At 41.9% G+C, this 20,023-nt stretch overlaps 1 protein-coding gene across 1 annotated transcript in view; it reads left to right on the forward strand.

The window, feature by feature from the left end:
• Positions 1-19,541, forward strand: part of EDEM2 (ER degradation enhancer, mannosidase alpha-like 2) — a 30,377-nt gene extending 10,836 nt beyond the window's left edge. Inside the window, exons 5-11 of the mRNA XM_006764567.2 lie at positions 1,537-1,662; positions 5,693-5,904; positions 8,663-8,804; positions 10,307-10,431; positions 14,517-14,661; positions 16,819-16,940; positions 18,976-19,541. Coding sequence (XP_006764630.1) covers positions 1,537-1,662; positions 5,693-5,904; positions 8,663-8,804; positions 10,307-10,431; positions 14,517-14,661; positions 16,819-16,940; positions 18,976-19,473 — 1,370 coding nt within the window. The 3' untranslated portion in view covers positions 19,474-19,541. The remainder of the gene's footprint in view (positions 1-1,536; positions 1,663-5,692; positions 5,905-8,662; positions 8,805-10,306; positions 10,432-14,516; positions 14,662-16,818; positions 16,941-18,975) is intronic.
• Positions 19,542-20,023: the final 482 nt, after the last annotated feature.

Consider the following 20,023-nt stretch of genomic DNA (forward strand, 5'->3'; position numbering starts at 1 on the left):
ATACCTTCTTACTGTATCCTCTAAATCCCTTCTGTACTTTTTAAAAGTCATTTTGTCTCTTTATGTTGCTTTTTGGATAATTTTTGTGAGTTTGTCTTTAAGTCCACTAATTCTTTAGATATATCATATCTGCTATTAAATCTATCTAGATGTTTTTAAACTTCAATTATTATGTTTTTTCATTTTTAGGAATTCTACTTAGTTCTTTTATAAATAGGATTGCTCATTTTTATAATTTCTGCTACTTGTTCATATGTTCCAACCTTTCTTTTATTTCTTTAAACATGCAAGGTGGGGCAAAAGTAGGCTTACAGTTTTTTACATGGAAAATAATACAATAATTAATAAATAATAATACAAGTGTAACTCTGTGTTTCACACACTTACACTGTAAATCTCCTTTGGCCCAACCCTGTACTACACACAACAATTTTATATTCTGTGTATGATAATTCCATTATCTGAAGTGTTGGTAAGTCTTGTTCTACTGTCATTTCTGCTAACTCTTACTCATAACACTTTGTTTCTTTGTATTTTTTGTGATTTATGTACTTTTCAGAATGTATACTCATTCCCTAGATTTCACCTGTGGGATTCTTTGAGGCCTGGGTGATGGTGGGTTCTTCCAGATACAGTTGTTCACTTCTGCCATGTAGCGGGAGGTACTATCTTCCAAAAACCACTTTATGCCAAAGATTTGAAGTTTTCTAGACTACCTGGTTAGTATGAATTCAGGCCATAAAACTTAGTGAGTACCAGCTTGTAGTTACTAATTCTTAGGAGAAATATCTTTTTCTTTTACTTGGCATCAAGAGTTGAGGCATGAACTTTTCCTTACTGTACATACACTATGGGAGGTGTGCAGAGTTTATTTCTAATTTTTCCTTACACAGAGTATATAATTCTTTCAGATCCCAACTTTTATCACCCTCTCCACTTTGGGTAGTTCAATTCTTTGTCTTTTACTCCCCCTACCAGAAGAGGGGAAAAACTGAAGCTCAAGGTCACCAGGTTTTGTCACTGAGCCATTTAGGCTACCTCTCTAGCCATATTTCCAAATACAGAATGTTTGTGCCTTTTTATAGGTCCTAAAATGTTATGTTATAAATTGATATAGATAAATTGATACTACTCGCCCCCTCCTCCACTTTAGGTCTTGGTGGGGGATTGGGAGACAGAGCAACCAAGTGGAGTCAGACAGACCTGGCCCTACCACCTACTAGATTTTCCAGGGAAAGTCTCTTTGCTTCTCTTACCCTCAGTATCTTCATCTTAAGAGGGGACAGTAGTACCTAGTGTTTGATAAACAGTAGGTACTAAAAAAACACCAGATAGCCATTGTCTTTTGTGGCCCACCAAGAGAACAAAACTCTGCAAACTTAACCCTGTACCAATATGGGGGATTAAGGAACTCGTCTTTCAGAGATGGCTCTAGCCCCTTCCCAGTGAGTCACCAGTGAGAGTGTTTAGGTTTAAATTGCACAAGGGAAACACTGGTCCTTGGACTCTGACATTTACTTTTTGTACCATCGGTAGTGGTAGGGGGACTTCTGTCTGCTCACCTGCTGTCGAAGAAGGCTGGGGTGGAAGTGGAAGCCGGATGGCCCTGCGCTGGACCTCTCCTGAGTATGGCCGAGGAGGCAGCCCGAAAACTCCTCCCAGGTAAGACCCACACTGGCATGGGGAGAGATGAAGTCCAGTGGGTCCTGCTTCCCTTGCTGGAAATGAGAATGGCCATGCTGGCCATTATCAGATGTATTATTGGCGAATGTGTTCTCCCATTCAGTGGGTTGTTTTATCATTTTGTTGAGGATTTCCTTTGCTGTGCAAAAACTTTTTAATTTGATGTAGTCCCATTTGTTTATTTTTTGTTTGTTTTCCTTGCCTGAGGAGAGATCTCAGAAAAAATATTGCTCTGAGAAATGTCTAAGATTTTATTGCCTATGTTTTCTTCTAGGATTTTTATGGTTTCAAGTCTAACATTTAGTCTTTCATACATTTTGAATTTATTCTTGTGTATGGTGTAAGAAGGTGGTCTAGTTTCATTTTTTTTTTTGCATGTATCTAATTTTCCCAACACCATTTATTGATAATTTATTAATAGACTGTCATTGACACGTTGTATGTTCCTTCCACCTTTGTCAAATACTAATTGACCATAAAGGCATGGGTTTATTTTTGGGCTCTCTGTTCTGTTCCATATGCCAGTACCATACTGTTTTGATTACTGTGGCCTTGTAGTATAGTTTTATATCAGGTAGCATGATTCTTCCAACTTTGTTTTTCTTTCTCAAGATCACTGTGGCTACTCAGGGTATTTTGTAGTTCCACATAAATTTTTGGAATACTTATTCTAGTGTTGTGATAAATGCCATTGGTATATTGATAAGGAATGCATTGAATCTATAGATTGCTTTGGGTAGTATGGACATTTTAATGATACTAATTCTTTCTATCCATGAAAGTGGTATATGTTTCCACTTATTTGCATCTTCTTTAGTTTCTTTGGTGTATTCTGAGTACAGATCTTTTACATCCTTGGTTAAATTTTTTCCTAGGAACTTTTTTTAAATGCAATTGTAATTGTTTTCTTACTTTCCCTTTCTGATAGTTTCACTATTGGTGTATACAAATGCAACCTTCTTTCGTATGTCATTTGGGTTGTTGTGATTTCTGGGTACTTATTCTATATCCTGCTACTTTGCTGAAATCATTTATCAGTTCTAATAGGTTTTAGGTAGAATCTTTAGGTTTCTCTATATACACAGTATCATGTCATCTGCAAATAATGACGGTTTTACTTCTTCCTTTCCAATTTGGATGCCTTTTATTTCTTCTTCTTTCTGATTGCTGCTGCTAGGACTTCCCGATTATGTTGAATAAGAGTGCTGAAAGTGGACATCCCTGTCCTGTTCCCAATCTTAAGGGAAAACACTTTTAGTTTTTGCCCATTGAGTATGATGTTGCCTATGGATTTGTCAAAAATGTCTTTATTACGTTGAGGTTTTTTCATTAGATTCCACATATAAGTGAGATCATGTGTTACTTATCTTTCTATGGCTGGCTTATTTAGCTTAGCACAATACTATTTTTCTTGAGGAAGGGGATGGGAGAGAGAGATAGAAACATCAATGATGAGAGAGAATCATTAATCGACTGCCTCCTGCACACTCCACACTGGGAATCGAGCCTGCAACCCGGGCATGTGCCCTGACCAGGAATCAAAGACCTTCTGGCTCATAGGCCAACACTCAACCACTGAGCAACACTGGCCAGGCTCATTGATCTTTTATGTTGTTTTTATAGACAGTATTTTGTTTATTCCCTTTCTTTTACTTTGGGCTTTGTTGGTTGTTCTTTTTCAAGTTCCTATAAGTGTGAAGTTAGATTGTTTATTTGAGATTTTTCTTGTTTCTTGAGATAGACTTGTAATGCTATGAATTTCCCTCTTAGGACTGCTTTCGCTACGTCCCATAGATTTTGGGTTGTGTTCTCATTTTCATTTGTTTCAAGGTACCTTTTGATTTCTTCCTTGGTCTCATTGTTAACCCATTCATTGTTTAGTAACATAGGGTTTTGGGGAGGCATGAAACAGGGTCAGAAAGGAGAAAGTGCTTGGAATGAGAGGGACTTGTTTTTAGCTAAGCTGTGTGCAGGGCTGCAAGCCAAGCCTCAGTGTGTTTGTTTGGCAGGGCAGTAGCTGGCCTCGGCAGCATCAGCCGGACACTGTGTTCCCTTCAGGGTGTGGCGGAGGCTTAGGGCTAGTCATATCCAAACACATCACACTGTGCTTCTCACCAGCCTCTTGGCCATCTCACTTCTCCCTTTCACACAGTACTTGCCTCTCATCCCCAGGGAAGAGCTGAGGAGAGAGTGATCTGGGCTCAGGTCGACTGATGGCCTGAGTGTCTCCTTACAAGCATCATGTCCAGTGTGACTCATCCCTAGAGGAAACTCTGCCCGGTTGCTCCCTTCACTTGTATGTCATTTAAGAAAATTTTGTATTGAGAAATATCCATATTGAAAAGTACATATTGGAACAAGTACCAGTGTATCTACCATTCAGGTCATGAAATAGGATTTTGTCACTCCCCCTGTGTTTCACATTGCCTGATTTTTCTGAAATATTCCTTTAAGCCCTTCTTGCTCTCATTCTCCTTGCTTGCCACTCATGACTGTCAGATGGCCAGTTTCTCGTCTACAGCAAAGTTGCTGAACCTTGTAGTTCTTGAAAGTTTTAACGACTTTGTTAATGTTTTGGTGACGCACAGGTTGCTCTGGGTTGTTTGACCTTTTGGTCCAGAGAGGAAATCTCTGCCTCTGGTTGCCTGTCTTGTTCCTTGCCTTAAATAGGAAAGTACTAGGGTGGGGTGGGCAGAGCATAGGGCTTGTGGGGAGAGGAACAGGGAATGGGACCATGGCAAACATTCCCATCCCAGCTCTGTTCGGCTCTCTGTGTGTGACCTTTGAGTCACTTCTTTGCAAGCATGACTTTTCCTACCTGTAAATTGAGGGTTGGACCACCTCATCAGTTTAGTGGTTTATGTCCATTAAAAAAAATAATTTGGCCCGTAAATTCTTTGTGTAAAGTTAGGATCTTAAATTGGCTCCTGTGTTTAGATCTGCAGATATGTTTCATTTGCTCAAAATAGTGTTTAAAAAGTATATGAGGGGAATCAGAAGATACAAACTTCCAGTTACAAGATAAATAAGAATTGGGGATGTAGTATACAACATGATGACAACAGTTAACACTGCTCTATGATGTATTTGTAAGTTGCTAAGAGAGTAGATCCTAAAAATTCTCATCACAAGGAAAAAACAAATTTTTTTTTCTTTTTGTATTTATATGAGATCATGAAGGTTAACTAATTTTTTTTTAAATTTCACATGAGTCCAGGTGATTTTAGAGTACATTTATTTATTTATTTATTTATTTCAGAGAAGAAGGGAGAGGGAGAGAAAGAGAGAAATATCAGTGATGAGAGAGAATCCTTGATCGGCTGCCTCCTGCTTGCCCCACACTAGGGATCAAGCCTGCAACCCAGGCACATGCCCTGACCAGGAATCGAACCATGACCTCCTGGTCTATAGGTTGATGCTCAACCACTGAGCCTCGCCGGCTGGGGTTAACTAATCTTATTGTGGTAATTATTTCACAATATATGTAAGTCAAGTTATGCTATATACCTTAAAATTATACAATGCTGTATGTCAACCATATCTCAATAAAACTGAAATTAAAAATTAAAAAGTATCTCAGTGGCTTCTAATAGGGCATGCTCTTTAGGGTGCCACAAGCCCCCCCACTTCCCATGGCCTAAGCTGTGCCTGCTTCACACTAAGTTGCCTGCCTGGCCTCTGAAGGCCAAGTGTAAAATAAGTAAAAATAGTGCTGCTGTATCTAAAGTGAGCATGTGTGGCGTGTGACAACCTAGAGGGGCAGCCCCTGCTTTCCTCCTCATCACGGGCGAGAGCCCAAGGGTCATGTGGAGCAGTGTTTGCCAGCATCTGGCTTAGGCGGCCACTAAGGGTCCTCCAGCGACATGTTTTCTTCTCTGGCTCAGTCTCTAGTAGGTCGCCCAGGAAATAAAGAGGGAAGAGCTGGCCAAGGCCTCAGGCTTCAGGATTGTATCCAACCATCCCTACCTCTCTGCTCCTGACTGGGGATCATAATTTTGTGATTGTTCAGCCTTTCAGACTCCCACTGGCATGCCATATGGAACAGTGAACCTGCTTCATGGTGTGAACCCGGGAGAGACCCCTGTCACCTGTACGGCAGGGATCGGGACCTTCATTGTGGAATTTGCCACCCTGAGCAGCCTCACTGGTGATCCTGTGTTTGAAGACGTGGCCAGAGTGGCCCTGACGCGTCTCTGGGAGAGCCGGTCGGATATTGGGCTGGTAGGTTGGCTGCACCCTTCCTGTCTGAGTCAAGTCACCACATTGGCCCCTGCTTGCAAGGGTCAGGGCTCTGAGCAACAAGTTGCAATCCAGCCAAAGGCAACTTGAGGTGACCTCAGGAGTGGACCAGGACTCAGGCTCATGACACTGAGAGTAGACTAAGCATCCAATTCATATTCTGGCACAGAGAAAAAGAGAGCATGAGAGAACATACTCTGTGGGGAAAGGGGCTGTGTGTTAAACAATGACTTTGAATTTCTCCAGTTGCCAAGGAGTGGGTTATATGTTTGATGCCCCTGACTCATTTGGTGACCTTAGATTGTCAGGTCTGAGAGATTATGAATGGTTATTCCATGAAAAAATGATTACCAGTCAATTCAGTTTGGGAATTCTATATATAGTATTTTTTTTTTTTTGGAGAGTCATAATGAACATGAGCAGGTTAAAGGTTATTAAATCCTATGATAAATAAATCTATTAACTTCACTTAACTCAACATTTACCAAACCATATGACCCCCGAGCTTCCCTTTCCTATCTAATACCTATTAACCCATGGAAACTTAACACACTTGGGCCAGTTGATCTCTAAGGTCAGTTTCAGCTCCTAAACTGGATAATCCAGTGAAACTTACAGTAATTGAGCCAAAGCTGTCCAGGAAATAGCATTAGCTTTAGTCAGAACTTGGTTTGAGCCCACACCTTGCTTCATCAAAACTGTGTGACCCTGAGCAAGTCACTTAACCTGTCTGATCCTCAGTTGCTTCAGCAGTGATGCTGATGTATTAATATCTCCTTTGCTGAATTATTGTAACTTATAAAGACTATTGACTGAAAGTGATTCAGGTAGAGGCGCATTTTTATGCAAAGTCTGATCTAAGTCAGCTTGAAAAGTGAAACTTGCCCAGCCAGCATGGCTCAGTGGTTGAGCGTCAACATATGAAACAGGAGGTCATAGTTCAATTCCCAGTCAGGGCACATGCTCGGGTTGTGGGCTTGATCCCCAGTGGGGGGGGATGCAAGAGGCAGCCGATCAATGATTCTCTCTCATCATTGATGTTCCTATCTCTCTTTCCTTTTCCCTTCCTCTCTGAAATCAATAAAAATACATTTTTTTAAAAAGAAAAGTGAAACTCTGGTGAGGAATCCTTGAAAATCCCTTAAGAAGATGCCCTACTGAAAACCTATAGGAACTGTTAAGTCCAACATGGGCAGTTTTTTGTGTAGTCCTGGAACCATAGTGGATTCTGGGTGCCCTGCTCATATCCTCTCAGCCCTTTCCATTTTCATGTACGCTGACCTGTCTTCCAACCACCATCATCTGTGTCTCTTTGCTTACCAGCTTTTTCTGGTGTCTGGGTCCTGCTGTTTATGACAGGAAGAACCAGGACTTCATACTAACCCTGGAGCAATTCTCAATCAGTGACTAATACTGATGGGAATTTGTGGATGATCACCCCAATTCTCCCCCTTCAGGTGAAATAATGCTGAGACTCCTGCTCTGTATTGACTCTCAGAGCTTCCTCTTGGGATTGAGCTCCAGTTCCCATGGTGGTAGCTTGCCTGGTGGCACACCCTTTATGGGCTGTGTCCCTTCCCTACCTCCCTTTCCCCTTCTTCTACTGGTGTTTTCAGGGACTCACTCACCTTCAGAATCAACTACTTTCAGTCTTCCTTGCTGAAGGTCTATTCACTGGGGGACCCAAACTAACACAGCAGTTAGTAGTCTCTTTGATTGAGTAACAGATGAAGTTATCAATCTCCATCAGGGTCTAAGTTATATGGACAGTATATTTCTGTTGGGGAGCACAAGAGACTTGGTTGGAAAGTTGTAAGGAGGACATTCTGATAAAAGGGAAGCGTGTGGAAGGCCGCCTGCCCTGTTTATCAGAATTCCGACTTAGGGGAGGCTTAAGGGAGTGTCAGAGGTGGTGCCCCTTATTATTCCTTAACCTTTCCAAACAAGCCTGTGCATATGCAGACCCCCGGGTGTTTACTGGAATCCTTATGCTTAATCCCTGGATGCCCTTGCCTAGAGGACAATGTAAACATGTGTCCTCCCAAGATTACTCACCCTACTGATTGTATCTAAAAATAAAAATTCCAATAAAGGCCTAACGAGGCAGGCAATAGAGGCTGCTCTGGCTACTAAAGCCAGCGGCCCCTTAGCTCTCTCTTGCACAGTCAGATTGTCTGAGTGATCTGTTCATCTGCCGTTCAGGGGCTGCTGGGGAGCCCGGCATATTTCTTCATTTAAATGTTTTAGATTTTATTTTAAAGTGGTTTTGCAAGTCACATGGTGTACACGTCAAAGGATACAAAAAAGGTACCCAGTAATATCTGTGAAGTCTCCTCTGAATCTTGCCCCTTTCCTCTGCTTACAAGCAATCACTCCACCGGTTTCTTGGTTGTGCTCCCTGAGTTGACTTATGGAAACATTTAAAGTATGTCTTGTGTATTTAGACACTGTGATCACATGCAGAGTTCTGAGAAATCTGAGACAGATTGTGGGAACAGCAAGTTCTTACTTATCTCCCAGCTCACACTCACTCTAGATAGGGCATAAACCTCCAAATCATTGTTCTTTTTCCTTGTGGATATTAAGTCCTTGTAAATATGCATGACATGCACCTCCACTGTACAGATATGGAGGAAAGCTGGCCATGGTCCAGCCTTGCATCTCACTGGGCAGTAAGGGATGTGGGGAGATGCTTGTTTTGTTTTGGCCCCTCTCTTGGTACTATCTGTCTCTCTCCTAGGTTGGCAACCACATCGACGTGCTCACTGGCAAGTGGGTGGCCCAGGACGCAGGCATTGGGGCTGGTGTGGACTCCTACTTTGAGTACCTGGTGAAAGGAGCCATCCTGCTGCAGGATAAGAAACTCATGGCTATGTTCCTAGGTAAAGGCAGGATAAGGGGCTTTCCCCATGATTGTTTCTATTGACATGTGGCTTATTTACAAACCTTCAGTTGCTCCCAAGTGCCTAGAGAATCAGTCTTGAATACCTGAGTCTGCATTCAAAGCCGTTAAGGACGTGCACTGTCCACGCGATGCCCACTACACCTCTTGTCACCTTCTTGCCCAGAGCCAGCTGAACTGTACTGCTTTCTCTGTGTATGGCTGGAGATCTTATTTCTTGGCCATTGCACATGTGTTTCCTTTGCCTAGAATACCTTTTTTCCTGTCTTCATGTGCCAAAATTCTATTTACCCTTCAAGGCCCAGCTTAAATGTCACCTTGCCAAGAAGTAGCTTAAGCCTTCCTCAGAATTTATGGCCTTCAGCCTCTCTCTTACAGTCAACTGTCATCCACAGTTCCAGCATCCATGCCATATTCATCTTTGCATTTCCCACAATGCTTTGCATGAGGTAGGGCATAGATTAGTGCCTGTTGAATACAAACATTTTACCCTTCAGGCTCTTAGACACTAATAATAATGATACTGAGGAATTGTTGGACACCTAATAATTGTTATTATAGCTACCATTAATTTGTTCAGCAAATATTTGAGTACCATTGATGTGTCAAGCACTGCGCCAAGCACTGAACATAGACTATTTTATTTATTCCTTACAACACTATTTGAGATTCTTATTTATTTGCATGTGTATTTGATGCTTCATTCATTCAGATAGCATTATGCATATTTATTATGACTATTTCCCTGGCCGATGTGGCTCAGTTGGCTGAGTGTCGTCCCATGCACTAAAAGGTAGCCAATTCAATTCCTGATCAGGGCACATACTCAGCTGTCGGATTCGATTCCTGGTTGGGTGCCTGTGGGAGGCAATTGATTGATGTTTCTCTCTTACATCAATGTTTCTCTTTTTTTCTCTCTCCCTCTGCCTTCCTGTCTCTCTCTTTATATATATCAATATCAATATTATATACTATCTTAGTGTTGGGGATTCTGAAACCAATAAAAAAAAAAGTCCTGGCCTCATGGATTTACAATTTAGGGGGAGGTATAAGGTAAAGTTCCCAGTAGGAGGTAAGCTCTCTGAGGGCTGAGAGCTTTCTTAGTCTTGTTTGCCAGCTCTGAATACCTGGCATATAGAAGGTGCTCAGTGAATATTGTTGGATGAATAACTGACTGAACAACCCTATGAGGTATATAACATTACTCTCCCTACTTTACAGATAATGAGCCTGAGGCTTAAGAGGGAAAAACTTGCCTAAAATCACAGCTAGCAAGTGGTAAAGCTGGAGCTAAAATTTGAGCCTGGAAGTTTGACTCTAGACCCCATGCTTCTTCCTCTCTGCCTTATTGCATCCTAGCCTGCTTTGAGGCTAGACCATCATATATAATGCTTCAAAAGTTTAAGTCCATGCTTCTGTTGCCAAGGGCTTCCTATTGTCTCCCTAATCACTGACATATCCATTATTCCATCTCCACTGCAGAATACAACAAAGCCATTCGGAATTATACCCGCTTTGATGACTGGTACCTGTGGGTGCAGATGTACAAGGGGACTGTGTCCATGCCAGTCTTCCAGTCCTTGGAGGCCTACTGGCCTGGTCTTCAGGTAGGAATGATCAGAGAGGGTGGTCATTTTCCTATGGAACTGGCAAAGCAAGCTCATGCTGATGTAAAAGTCAAAGGAGATAGTTTAGTTGCTTGAGTACTTTTTTTGGAGGGATGGCTTGGGAATGGAAGAGAGATTTAAGATTCTGTCTCACTAAATTTTCCAAAGGGAGCTTTAAGGTTTCAGGAACCTAACTTCCAGTTTGCTATGGATTGTTGTTAATATAAGGTAGGGAGTGTCCTTCCAGGCTGGGCAGTAACAGACATTGGCCACAGCTGTTTCTCCAATGGACATTTCTGTCAAACCTCCTCATTCTTGACAGCGGGCCTGAGAAAGGGCGTGAAAACAGCTGGGACTGCTGTGTCTGTCGTCATCTTGTTTTCCTATTACACTATCTGAGACTTGTAGCTGGAAGGGATTTTTAAAAAAATATATTTTATTGATTTTTTACAGAGAGGAAGGGAGAGGGATAGAGAGTTAGAAACATCCATCAGCTGCCTCCTGCACACCTCCCATTGAGGATGTGCCCGAAACCAAGGTACATAACCTTGACCGGAATCGAACCCAGGACCTTTCAGTCCGCAGGCTGACGCTCTATCCACTGACCCAAACGGGTCACGGCTGTAGCTGGAAGGGATTTTAGAGCCCATCTAATCAACCCCCTAGGTGTACCAAAATACTTTTATAAATTAGTGTGTTGTTTTTTTTTAATTTAAAGAAAAGGTAATAACATGGATGTAGTGGTAAATTTGAAAAGTGCAATAGGGAATACCTTGTAAAGTAAGTCTTAAGCCCCCACCTTCAGACTCTCTCCCTAATCCAGACCCTATTTTCTGTTTTCTGTATATCTTTCCAAAAATCCATATCCATAAATATATGAATATTTATATCCCTCTTTTTTCTTTCTATATATAGGACATATACATATTCTTTTTTCACTGATTATATCTTAGAGATCATCCTTTATTGATATCACATATTTAGTTTTACCTCTTTTTGCTTTTTTTACCTATTTTTTGGTTGTTAATCCTCACCCAATGATATTTTTCCCCATTGATATTTAGAGAGAGGGGAAGGGAGAGAAACATCAATGTGAGAGAGACACATCAATTGGTTGCCCCCCAAACCTGCAATCCAGGCATGTCCCCTTGACCGGGTATCAAACCCTCAACCTTTTGGTGTGTGTGCTGATGCTCTAACAGTGTGCCATTATGGCCAAGGCTAGTTTTACCTTTTTGAAACAGCTGCATATATTCCATTGAATAGGGAGACTGTAATTTATTTAACTAGTCCCCCATTATGTACTTTTAGCCAGCCCTCTTATTAAACAGATAGGGCAACAGGCTCAGAGAGAACCTATATATCTATATAGGTTTATCTATATATATAAAAGGCTAATATGCAAAGTGTCCCCTCAGGAGTTTGACCAGGAGATCGGGATTTCAATTGCTCGCTATGACATGTTCTGACCATTGTGGGTGGTGTGGGATGAAGGAAGGCCCTGGCTAGCAGCCAGGGAAGGAAGGCCTTGGTCAGCTCTGATCGCCGGCCAGGCCTAGGGACCCTACCCATGCCTTAATTTTGTGCATCGGGCTTCTAGTTGATAATATTAAATATTGGCCAGTTCTCTTAGGATCCTCAAATTTTATTGCTTAAATGCCCCTCTAGAAGAATTTTGAAAAACTAAAGTGCTCCTTGGATATTTGTTATCTTACGTGTTTGAATAGTTGTATACCATCCATTCCCTTTTCTCCTTGAACTCATATTTCCACTCTAGGCCCCAACAGAATTTAATCCTAATTATTATAGTTTATGCTGAAAAATTTTATTGATACTCTATCATATGTCTCTGTAACAAAATTTGAATATAGTACATATAAATTAAAAACATTAAAAAATTCCCTGTGACCATAGGCTCTGAGTATTCAATTTCTTTTCTTCTGGATTTAGTTATTATTAATTTATAAATGATTAAAATATCATTAATAGCTTAAAATATTTTAATAAATTATAAAACCTAAAAGCAATTTTGTTGGAAAGGTATTTCTTAATGAGTTTTGGGGGCTCTCTTATTTTTAAGTAGTACATAATATGTATGAAAAAATGATTTATGTGTCAGGCGCTTTACTCAGAATCATCACAACATACTGAGCTAAGTATTGTCTCACAAATGAAGAAAGGAGGCTTAGAGATGTTAAATTTGTTCATTTGCTTACTTATCAAATATTTGAATACCTTCTGTGTTCCAGGCCCTGCTGCCCTCATGAAGTTTATGGGGGCGAGACACAAAGAAAAACCTAAAACAGATAAATAGATAAAATAATAAACTGCAAATGAAGAAAACAGATTAGAGGCTAAAATAGAATATTGGATGGGGACCAACTTTAGACAAGAAAGCCTCTCAGATGTGATGATATTAAAGCCTATACTTGAAGAATTGGGGGCAGGAAATGATGTTTCAGGGGGAGGAAATACCTTGTGTGAAGGTCCTGAGGCAGGAAAGAATTGGGTGTTTATCAGAAACAAAGAAAAGCAATGTGGCCATAGTCCAGGGAAGGAAAAGATCAATGGATGGAAGGTCAGCAGTGACCAGATTGTGTAGGGCCTTGAGGACCACAGTGAGTCATCTCAATTCTATGCTGCTCCTGTAGGAAGCCCTGAGGTCTGGAGTGTGTAGTAAGGCAGTTACTCTGGCTGTCTTGGGGACAGTGGGTTGGAGAGGGCAAGAGGACAACTGGTGGGAGGGGGCTTTTGAGGTCATCACAGTCTGGTCTGCTAGTGACCAGACCAAGTGGTGGCTCTAGAGATGAAGAGAAAAATCTTGATATTTTGGGAGATGGAATTGACAGGAATTGCTGATGGAATGGATGTGGGGTGGGGATGAGGAGGAGTCAAGGTCAACCACCATGTTTCTGGCTGGTGCCATTAACTAGAAAGAAAAGAGGCAGGAGTAGGAAGACAACTTTGTGGAAAAGTGAGGGAATCAAGAATCTTGCTTGGGAAAAGTCAAGTTTGTCCTGTCCCTGAGATATCCAATGGAGATGTCAAGAAGGTCAGCTGGCCTACTCAGCATGACTCAGCGGTTGAGCATTGATCTCTGAACCAGGAGGTCATGGTTCAATTCCCGGTCAGGGCATAGGCCTGGGTTTTGGGCTTGATCCCTAGTGTGGGCCGTGCAGGAGGCAGTCAATCAGTGATTTTTCTCTCATCATTGATGTTTCTATTTCTCTCCCCCTCTCCTTTCCTCTCTGAAATCAATTAAATATATATATTTCAAAAACTGCATATTTATTTAAAAAGGTCAGCTGTTTCCCTGTGAGCGTATGTGACTATTAATATCTACTTAGTAACAGCTAGTAAAATTACAAATGCATATGTTCTCTGATCCAGCAATCCTAATTCTGGAAGTTTATCTTACAGATACACTTTGCATATGTTTGAGGTGACATATGTTCAAACTTATTTACTGCAACATTGATAGAGCAAAAGATTATAACCAAGCCAACTGCCTATTCATAAGGAGCTAATTAAATTATGGTCAAAGCAATGGAATTCTATGCAATAGGAAGAGGAAGCTTTTATGTGCTTATGTGGAAAAGATCAATATATATTGTTAAATGAATAAAGGGAACTGCAGAACAGTCTAATTAATCAGCTATATTAAATGTGGGGGAAATAATATATACTCATACATATTTGCTTATGTTTACAAACTAATACAAAACAGTTATATGCTGGGGTATAGGGTGGGACTGAGACTTTTTCCTATTCTTAAGATTTTGAACCGAATAGCTGACTTACCTATTTAAAAACTGTTAGAGCCCAGCATTGAGTTAGCACGTACTGGCAGTCAGGGACTTCGTGTACAACCTCTGTCCCTCCCCACAATGTATGAGCTATATTACATTTTGTATCTTATAGATTAAGCTCAGAGAAGGTAAGTATCTGGTTGGCGTGAGTAAACGGCCAGCCCAGGGTTTGACTGCAGGCCTTTTTAGCTCTAAAGCTTTTACTTTTCTTTTCCCTGAGGTTGTGGGGTTTTATACCTGGTGGCTGTCTGCCTGACAACCAGTTCTCTCCTACAGAGCCTCATCGGGGACATTGATAATGCCATGAGGACCTTCCTTAACTACTACACTGTGTGGAAGCAGTTTGGGGGGCTCCCAGAATTCTACAACATTCCTCAGGGATACACAGTGGAGAAGCGAGAGGGTTACCCACTTCGGCCGGGTAAGCAGCATCTCTGGCCATTGGGTTTGGCTCTCAGGACCCCATATCCTCATGTCTTTAGAAGTTAACATGCCTCAAAAGTGTTCACAAGTCCATTTCTCCCTCAGAGCCCCCCATCTGATTCTTCCAGTGGCTCTGGGTGGTTTTCTTGCTAGGAATTATTTATCCTCATCTTTTTGCATAAGAAGACTGAGGCCTGGGGGTTTGAAATGGATTGCCCAAGGCTGTAAGTATAGGAGCTAAGACTGGAATCCAGGTCTCCTAACTAAATCTTAGTGATCTTTCAAACTGGAGCAAGTGGGTGAGATGGAAAAAGCCAGGTTGACTCCTTTTGAGTTCCTGCCATCAAGATTTCAGAAGTGTAGGCAAACTTCCCAAGTCAGTGGGTCAGATACACTATGCTTCCATAGTAAGAAATGGAATGGACTTTAGGTAGGAATGAATCATCTGGATTCTTCCACCTCCTTACTTGCAGCTCAGAAATAAAGATGAAGCAGAGAAGGAAGGGACTGCACACTAGATAAAACTCGTAAGTTCCTGTCCAGCTCTGATTCTCTGAGTCACTGCAGGAAAATTCAACGTCATGAGGAGGAAAAGGGAATGGGGGACAGAGGAAGGAAGCTTAGTCAGCACACATAGTCATCCCTCCTCATGTTGTGACCCAACCATAAAATTATTTTCGTTGCTACTTCATAACTGTAATGTTGCTACTGTTATGAATCGTAATGTAAATATCTGATATGCAGGATGGTCTTAGGCGACCCCTGTGAAAGGGTCATTTGACTGCCAAGGGGGTCGCGACCCACAGGTTGAGAACCGCTGTTCTAGAGAGTTGGCTGCGTATACAGGAAATTAAAGCAATTACTAGCAAATGTAGGCCCATGTGTGAGGAAGAGAAAACCATTGGCTGGCCTGGGAGCGCTGACCCAGCCAGCTGCTAGAAACAGACGGGAGGACTTCCCAGAACAGCACTGGTTTCTTTCCTTAAACACACACAGTGTGTTCACCTACCAGTGGACACAGTCTGTCGTAAAATGAGCAATTAGATTAGCAATTGTCTAGAGGCCTTTGGGGTAAAGGAGGGAAAAGGAGGAGAAAACTGGGGAGATAGGCAGAGATCTTTTCTCTGAAAAAAAAGAAAAAAAAGAAATAGAGTTTGCACTAATAAATCAAAAGAGAGAAAAGTGCTGATCAAGAGGGAAGCAGGGAAGGGCATAATCAGGAAGAGAGGTTGGTATAGAAAGGAGAGAGTTCTTTCCTCTCTGAGAAAAGGCAGGTAAAGAAGTAGAACAATCTACCAAACGGTAGTTTCCACCCACTGGGGCCACACTAGAAGTCATTTCCATAATAGCTCTCCAGATATTTGAAAGCAATAAGCACATTTTCCTGGGTTTTCTTTCCTCCAGAATAAATATTCTCATTTGGACCAACTCCTGTTGGTTAATAATTACCTTCAGATGGGGCCCATGTGTGAACATCAAATTCCAGTTGTATAGACTAGGGCAACACTGTTGTCTTGTTCTGAGCATGTGAACTGATGGCTGCATCCTCACTAGATTGAAGATTGGCTCTTGCATATGTTGGCCTTTGTGTTTTATTCCATCCCATCTCAGAAAGGGCCTTATAATGATAAGCTCATACTCTTTAAATTTTAGGATTAGGCTGGGCTATGAGTGACAGAAAAAACAAACAAACACGTAGTAGCTTCATTAAGATAGAAATATTTCTCTTTCATGTTCTGGCCTTATCTGTGGCTCTCCATGGTATCAAGAGCCCTAACCCCACACCTGGCTGCTGGGAATGGTTGTTAGTCTTGGCAGCCATGTACTTGGCAGAAATTAGGGATTCTATTACTAAGGAAGGCGCCACAGATACTAAGTAAGGGAACAGACACTGGGAGAGAGGTAGCTGTCTCTGCCACTTCCTCTGTCCTAGAGACTGGCTGCCTGTTTCTTCCTTTGTCTGGTCTCCACTAAGCTCCAGGCTTTGGGGCCAATAGGCTCTGAAAACTCAGCACTGAGTGAGTTCTCCCATGTTCCTCCTTGTGGGGGCCCTCTAGACAAGGTATGGAGGGGACAAGTCTCTCATTACCCTACGTGGGCCCGAACCTTCCTTGATCAGCCACTGGCTAAGGAGGGTTTGCATCGGATTTTGCAGAACTCATTGAGAGCGCCATGTACCTCTACCGTGCTACGGGGGATCCCACCCTCTTAGAACTTGGAAGAGATGCTGTGGAGTCCATTGAAAAAATCAGCAAGGTGGAATGTGGATTTGCAACAGTAAGTGTTTTCATGGTTTCAAGAATTGGGAAATGTCTCCCTGCTATTAAAGAGCCTCTTTAAGGGTGGAACATTGGAAGTTTTGGAATATTAGCGCTGGAAAGGGGCCTTAGAGATGTACATGGAGATGTCCTTTATCTTATGGAGGGGGAGACTGAGGAACAGAAGCTCAGAGCCTTGCTAAAGGTCACATAGTTAGTAGAACTGGAACTAGTATTAGTTCCTGGAGTCTTGACTCCATGACCTTGGCTGTATCAGAGATTCTTCAGCTATTGGAATAGGCTTGCAAGGGTGAGTTTTGTGAAAGGTCTATGAAATGGATTCTAGAAGGGAAATTCAGAGGCCCATAGCCTTATATTTAAACCTGGGGATCCTTAATGAAACAGCCTTACTAGCCTTACAGATATTTATTGAACGTCTTTTCACGGGCCAGGCACTGTGCTAGACTGAGGATTATAGTGAAAAAGAAAGACCAAGCCCTGGACTAATATTTTATAGGGAAAACCATGAATGAGTATCTGGGAGACAGAAAGAAGGCCAGTGTGGCGGGACTGGAGTGAGCAAGGAAGAAATTGGGAAGAGGTCGTGCCCCAGAGGTAGGCAGGGCCTGGATCACGATGGGCTTTGTATAAGCCACGGGAGGAGTTCGGCTTTTGTTCTGCCTGGAATGGAAAGCCTTGGTAGAATTTACAGCACAGCAGTGACATAATCCGATTTTATTTTAGAAAGATCACTGTGGAGAATGCATTGAAAGGGTCAAGAGTGAGAGCCATGTCACATCCTTAGAGGACCCAGCAGGCAAGATGTAAATAGTTATGACAGATGTTTGAAAACCAGATGTGTAAGAAAATAGTCTGGAAGAAAATTCACCAAAAAGCCTACAGATGTTTTGTTTTTTTGTTTTTTTAGGGTAAGGGATTAAAAACAAACAAAAAAACTCTCTTTTCAAAATTGTATGTGATTATATTCTTTAAGTAGAACATAAATACATATGTTTAAAAACAAGACATATATATTTAGGGGGGAAGTAAAGCAATGGATATGTTTTAGTTTCCAATATGTTGTATCGTGTGAAAAGCCAAAGTGGATAAACCCACTGGGGCCTTTTAGGAATGCTCAGCTTATTTCCATGAAAATGAAGCCCTTTGGAGGTCTTCCAAAGCGAATGATGTGAACAGGCATCTGACTCCTTGGCCTTTGTCAAACAGACAAGAGAATAATAATTCTTGGTACATTAAGTTCGTATTTTAGTTACTTTTTTTTTGTTTAAAAAATGTATTACGAATTCTGAGAAACTAGAAATAAATGTTTGCAGCAAGTAAACTTACTCATCTATGGCATAAACTCAGTATGAAATTTTCTTTATAAGATTCCTAATTAGTTGTTTACAATAGCAAAAACCTGGTGGCCACTCTAATGCCATCAAGAGGATTAGCTGAGTAAATGATGCTATGTTTTCACAATGTCATTAAAGGGGATGATTAGATCTGTGTTTATAGTCACAAAAGGGTACGAAAGAGGGAATAGGAATTGTCAGGTCAGGTAGGGATCAAGGAAGACCTTTCTGAAGAGGGAGCATTTGAGCGGAGACTGGGAAGAAGTGAGGGAGCAAGCTATGAGGATGTCTGAAGGAAGAGCACTCCAGACTGAAAGAACCTGGGTTGGGAGTGTGCTTGTTGGCTCACAGAACAGAAGGGCCTTGTGGCTGGACTTGCAAGAGCAAGGGACAGAGTGGTCAGGGAGGGAGGGGCCAGACCACCAAGGACCTGTTAGGCCCTGTCCTTTGGTTTTTAAACTCTGTGAAATGAGGGATCAGCTGGAGGTTTTCTGTGGAGGAGTGATAGGTAAGACTTGTGATATAAATATACTTTAGGGCAAGAATGGGAGCAGGAAGCCCGGTTGGAAGTTGTGGTAATAATTTACCCAAAGGCCCTCAGCTGCTTAGTGGCAGGCCAGGAATTCCTAACGAGGTCCCCTGACCCTTTCTGCTACACTGGGATATTCTTCTGACTTGCTCTCCTCTCCCTCGCGGCAGATCAAAGATCTGCGAGACCACAAGCTTGACAACCGCATGGAGTCTTTCTTCCTGGCTGAGACTGTGAAATACCTCTACCTTCTGTTTGACCCAACCAACTTTATTCACAACAATGGCTCCACCTTCGATGCAGTGATCACCCCCTATGGGGAGTGCATCCTGGGGGCTGGGGGATACATCTTCAACACAGAAGCACACCCCATTGATCCTGCTGCCCTGCACTGTTGCCGGAGGCTGAAGGAAGAGCAGTGGGAAGTGGAGGGCTTGATGAAGGAATTCTACTCTCTCAAACGGGGTAGATCAAGATTTCAGAAAACAACGATGAGCTCAGGGCCATGGAAACCCCCAGCAGGGCCAGGAGCATTCTCAGATGAAAACCATGATGGGATGAGAGAGAAGAAGCCTACCAAGCGGCGAATCCCACTTCTCAGCTGCCCTAGTCAGCCCTTTACCTCGAAGTTGGCATTACTGGGACAGGTTTTTCTGGATTCCTCATAACCACTGGATGATTTTCTTGTTCTTTTTTTGAAACTAGACTAGAATAATAAATCTGCTTTTGACTATCATGTGTTTCTATTTTACATATTGGGTTGTTTCAGGAGATTTCATTCAAAGAAAGGGTTCATTACTAAAAAAAAGTCCAGTTTATTTTTCTCATACAGTTGGAGAAACAATTAAGCCTGAAGTCTCCTGGCTCCAAAGACCCCAGGGGTTGATATTGAGTCTCCCTTCCTTTCAAGTTTCCCCTTTTCTGGAGAACCAGATCCTTGGTTCTTGGTGAGGGTGTTGTTATAAGTGTATTTTTACATTCGTTCTTGCCCCAACCTGTGCTTCTATCCTTTAGTCCTGCCATTTCTCCATCTATCCTTCTGTGCAACAGAGATTTACTGAGCACCGTTGCATGCCAGCCTCAACCCTACAGTTAAGCAATGAACAACGCAGAGAGTTTTTATTCTTATGGAAACTAAATTCTAGTGGAAATAAATAAATTAGTAAATATATAAAATACTATCATGATAAGTGCTATAAAGAAAATAGGATGCTGTGC

Source organism: Myotis davidii, unplaced genomic scaffold, assembly GCF_000327345.1.
Source record: "Myotis davidii unplaced genomic scaffold, ASM32734v1 scaffold38, whole genome shotgun sequence".
Lineage (NCBI taxonomy): Eukaryota > Metazoa > Chordata > Mammalia > Chiroptera > Vespertilionidae > Myotis > Myotis davidii.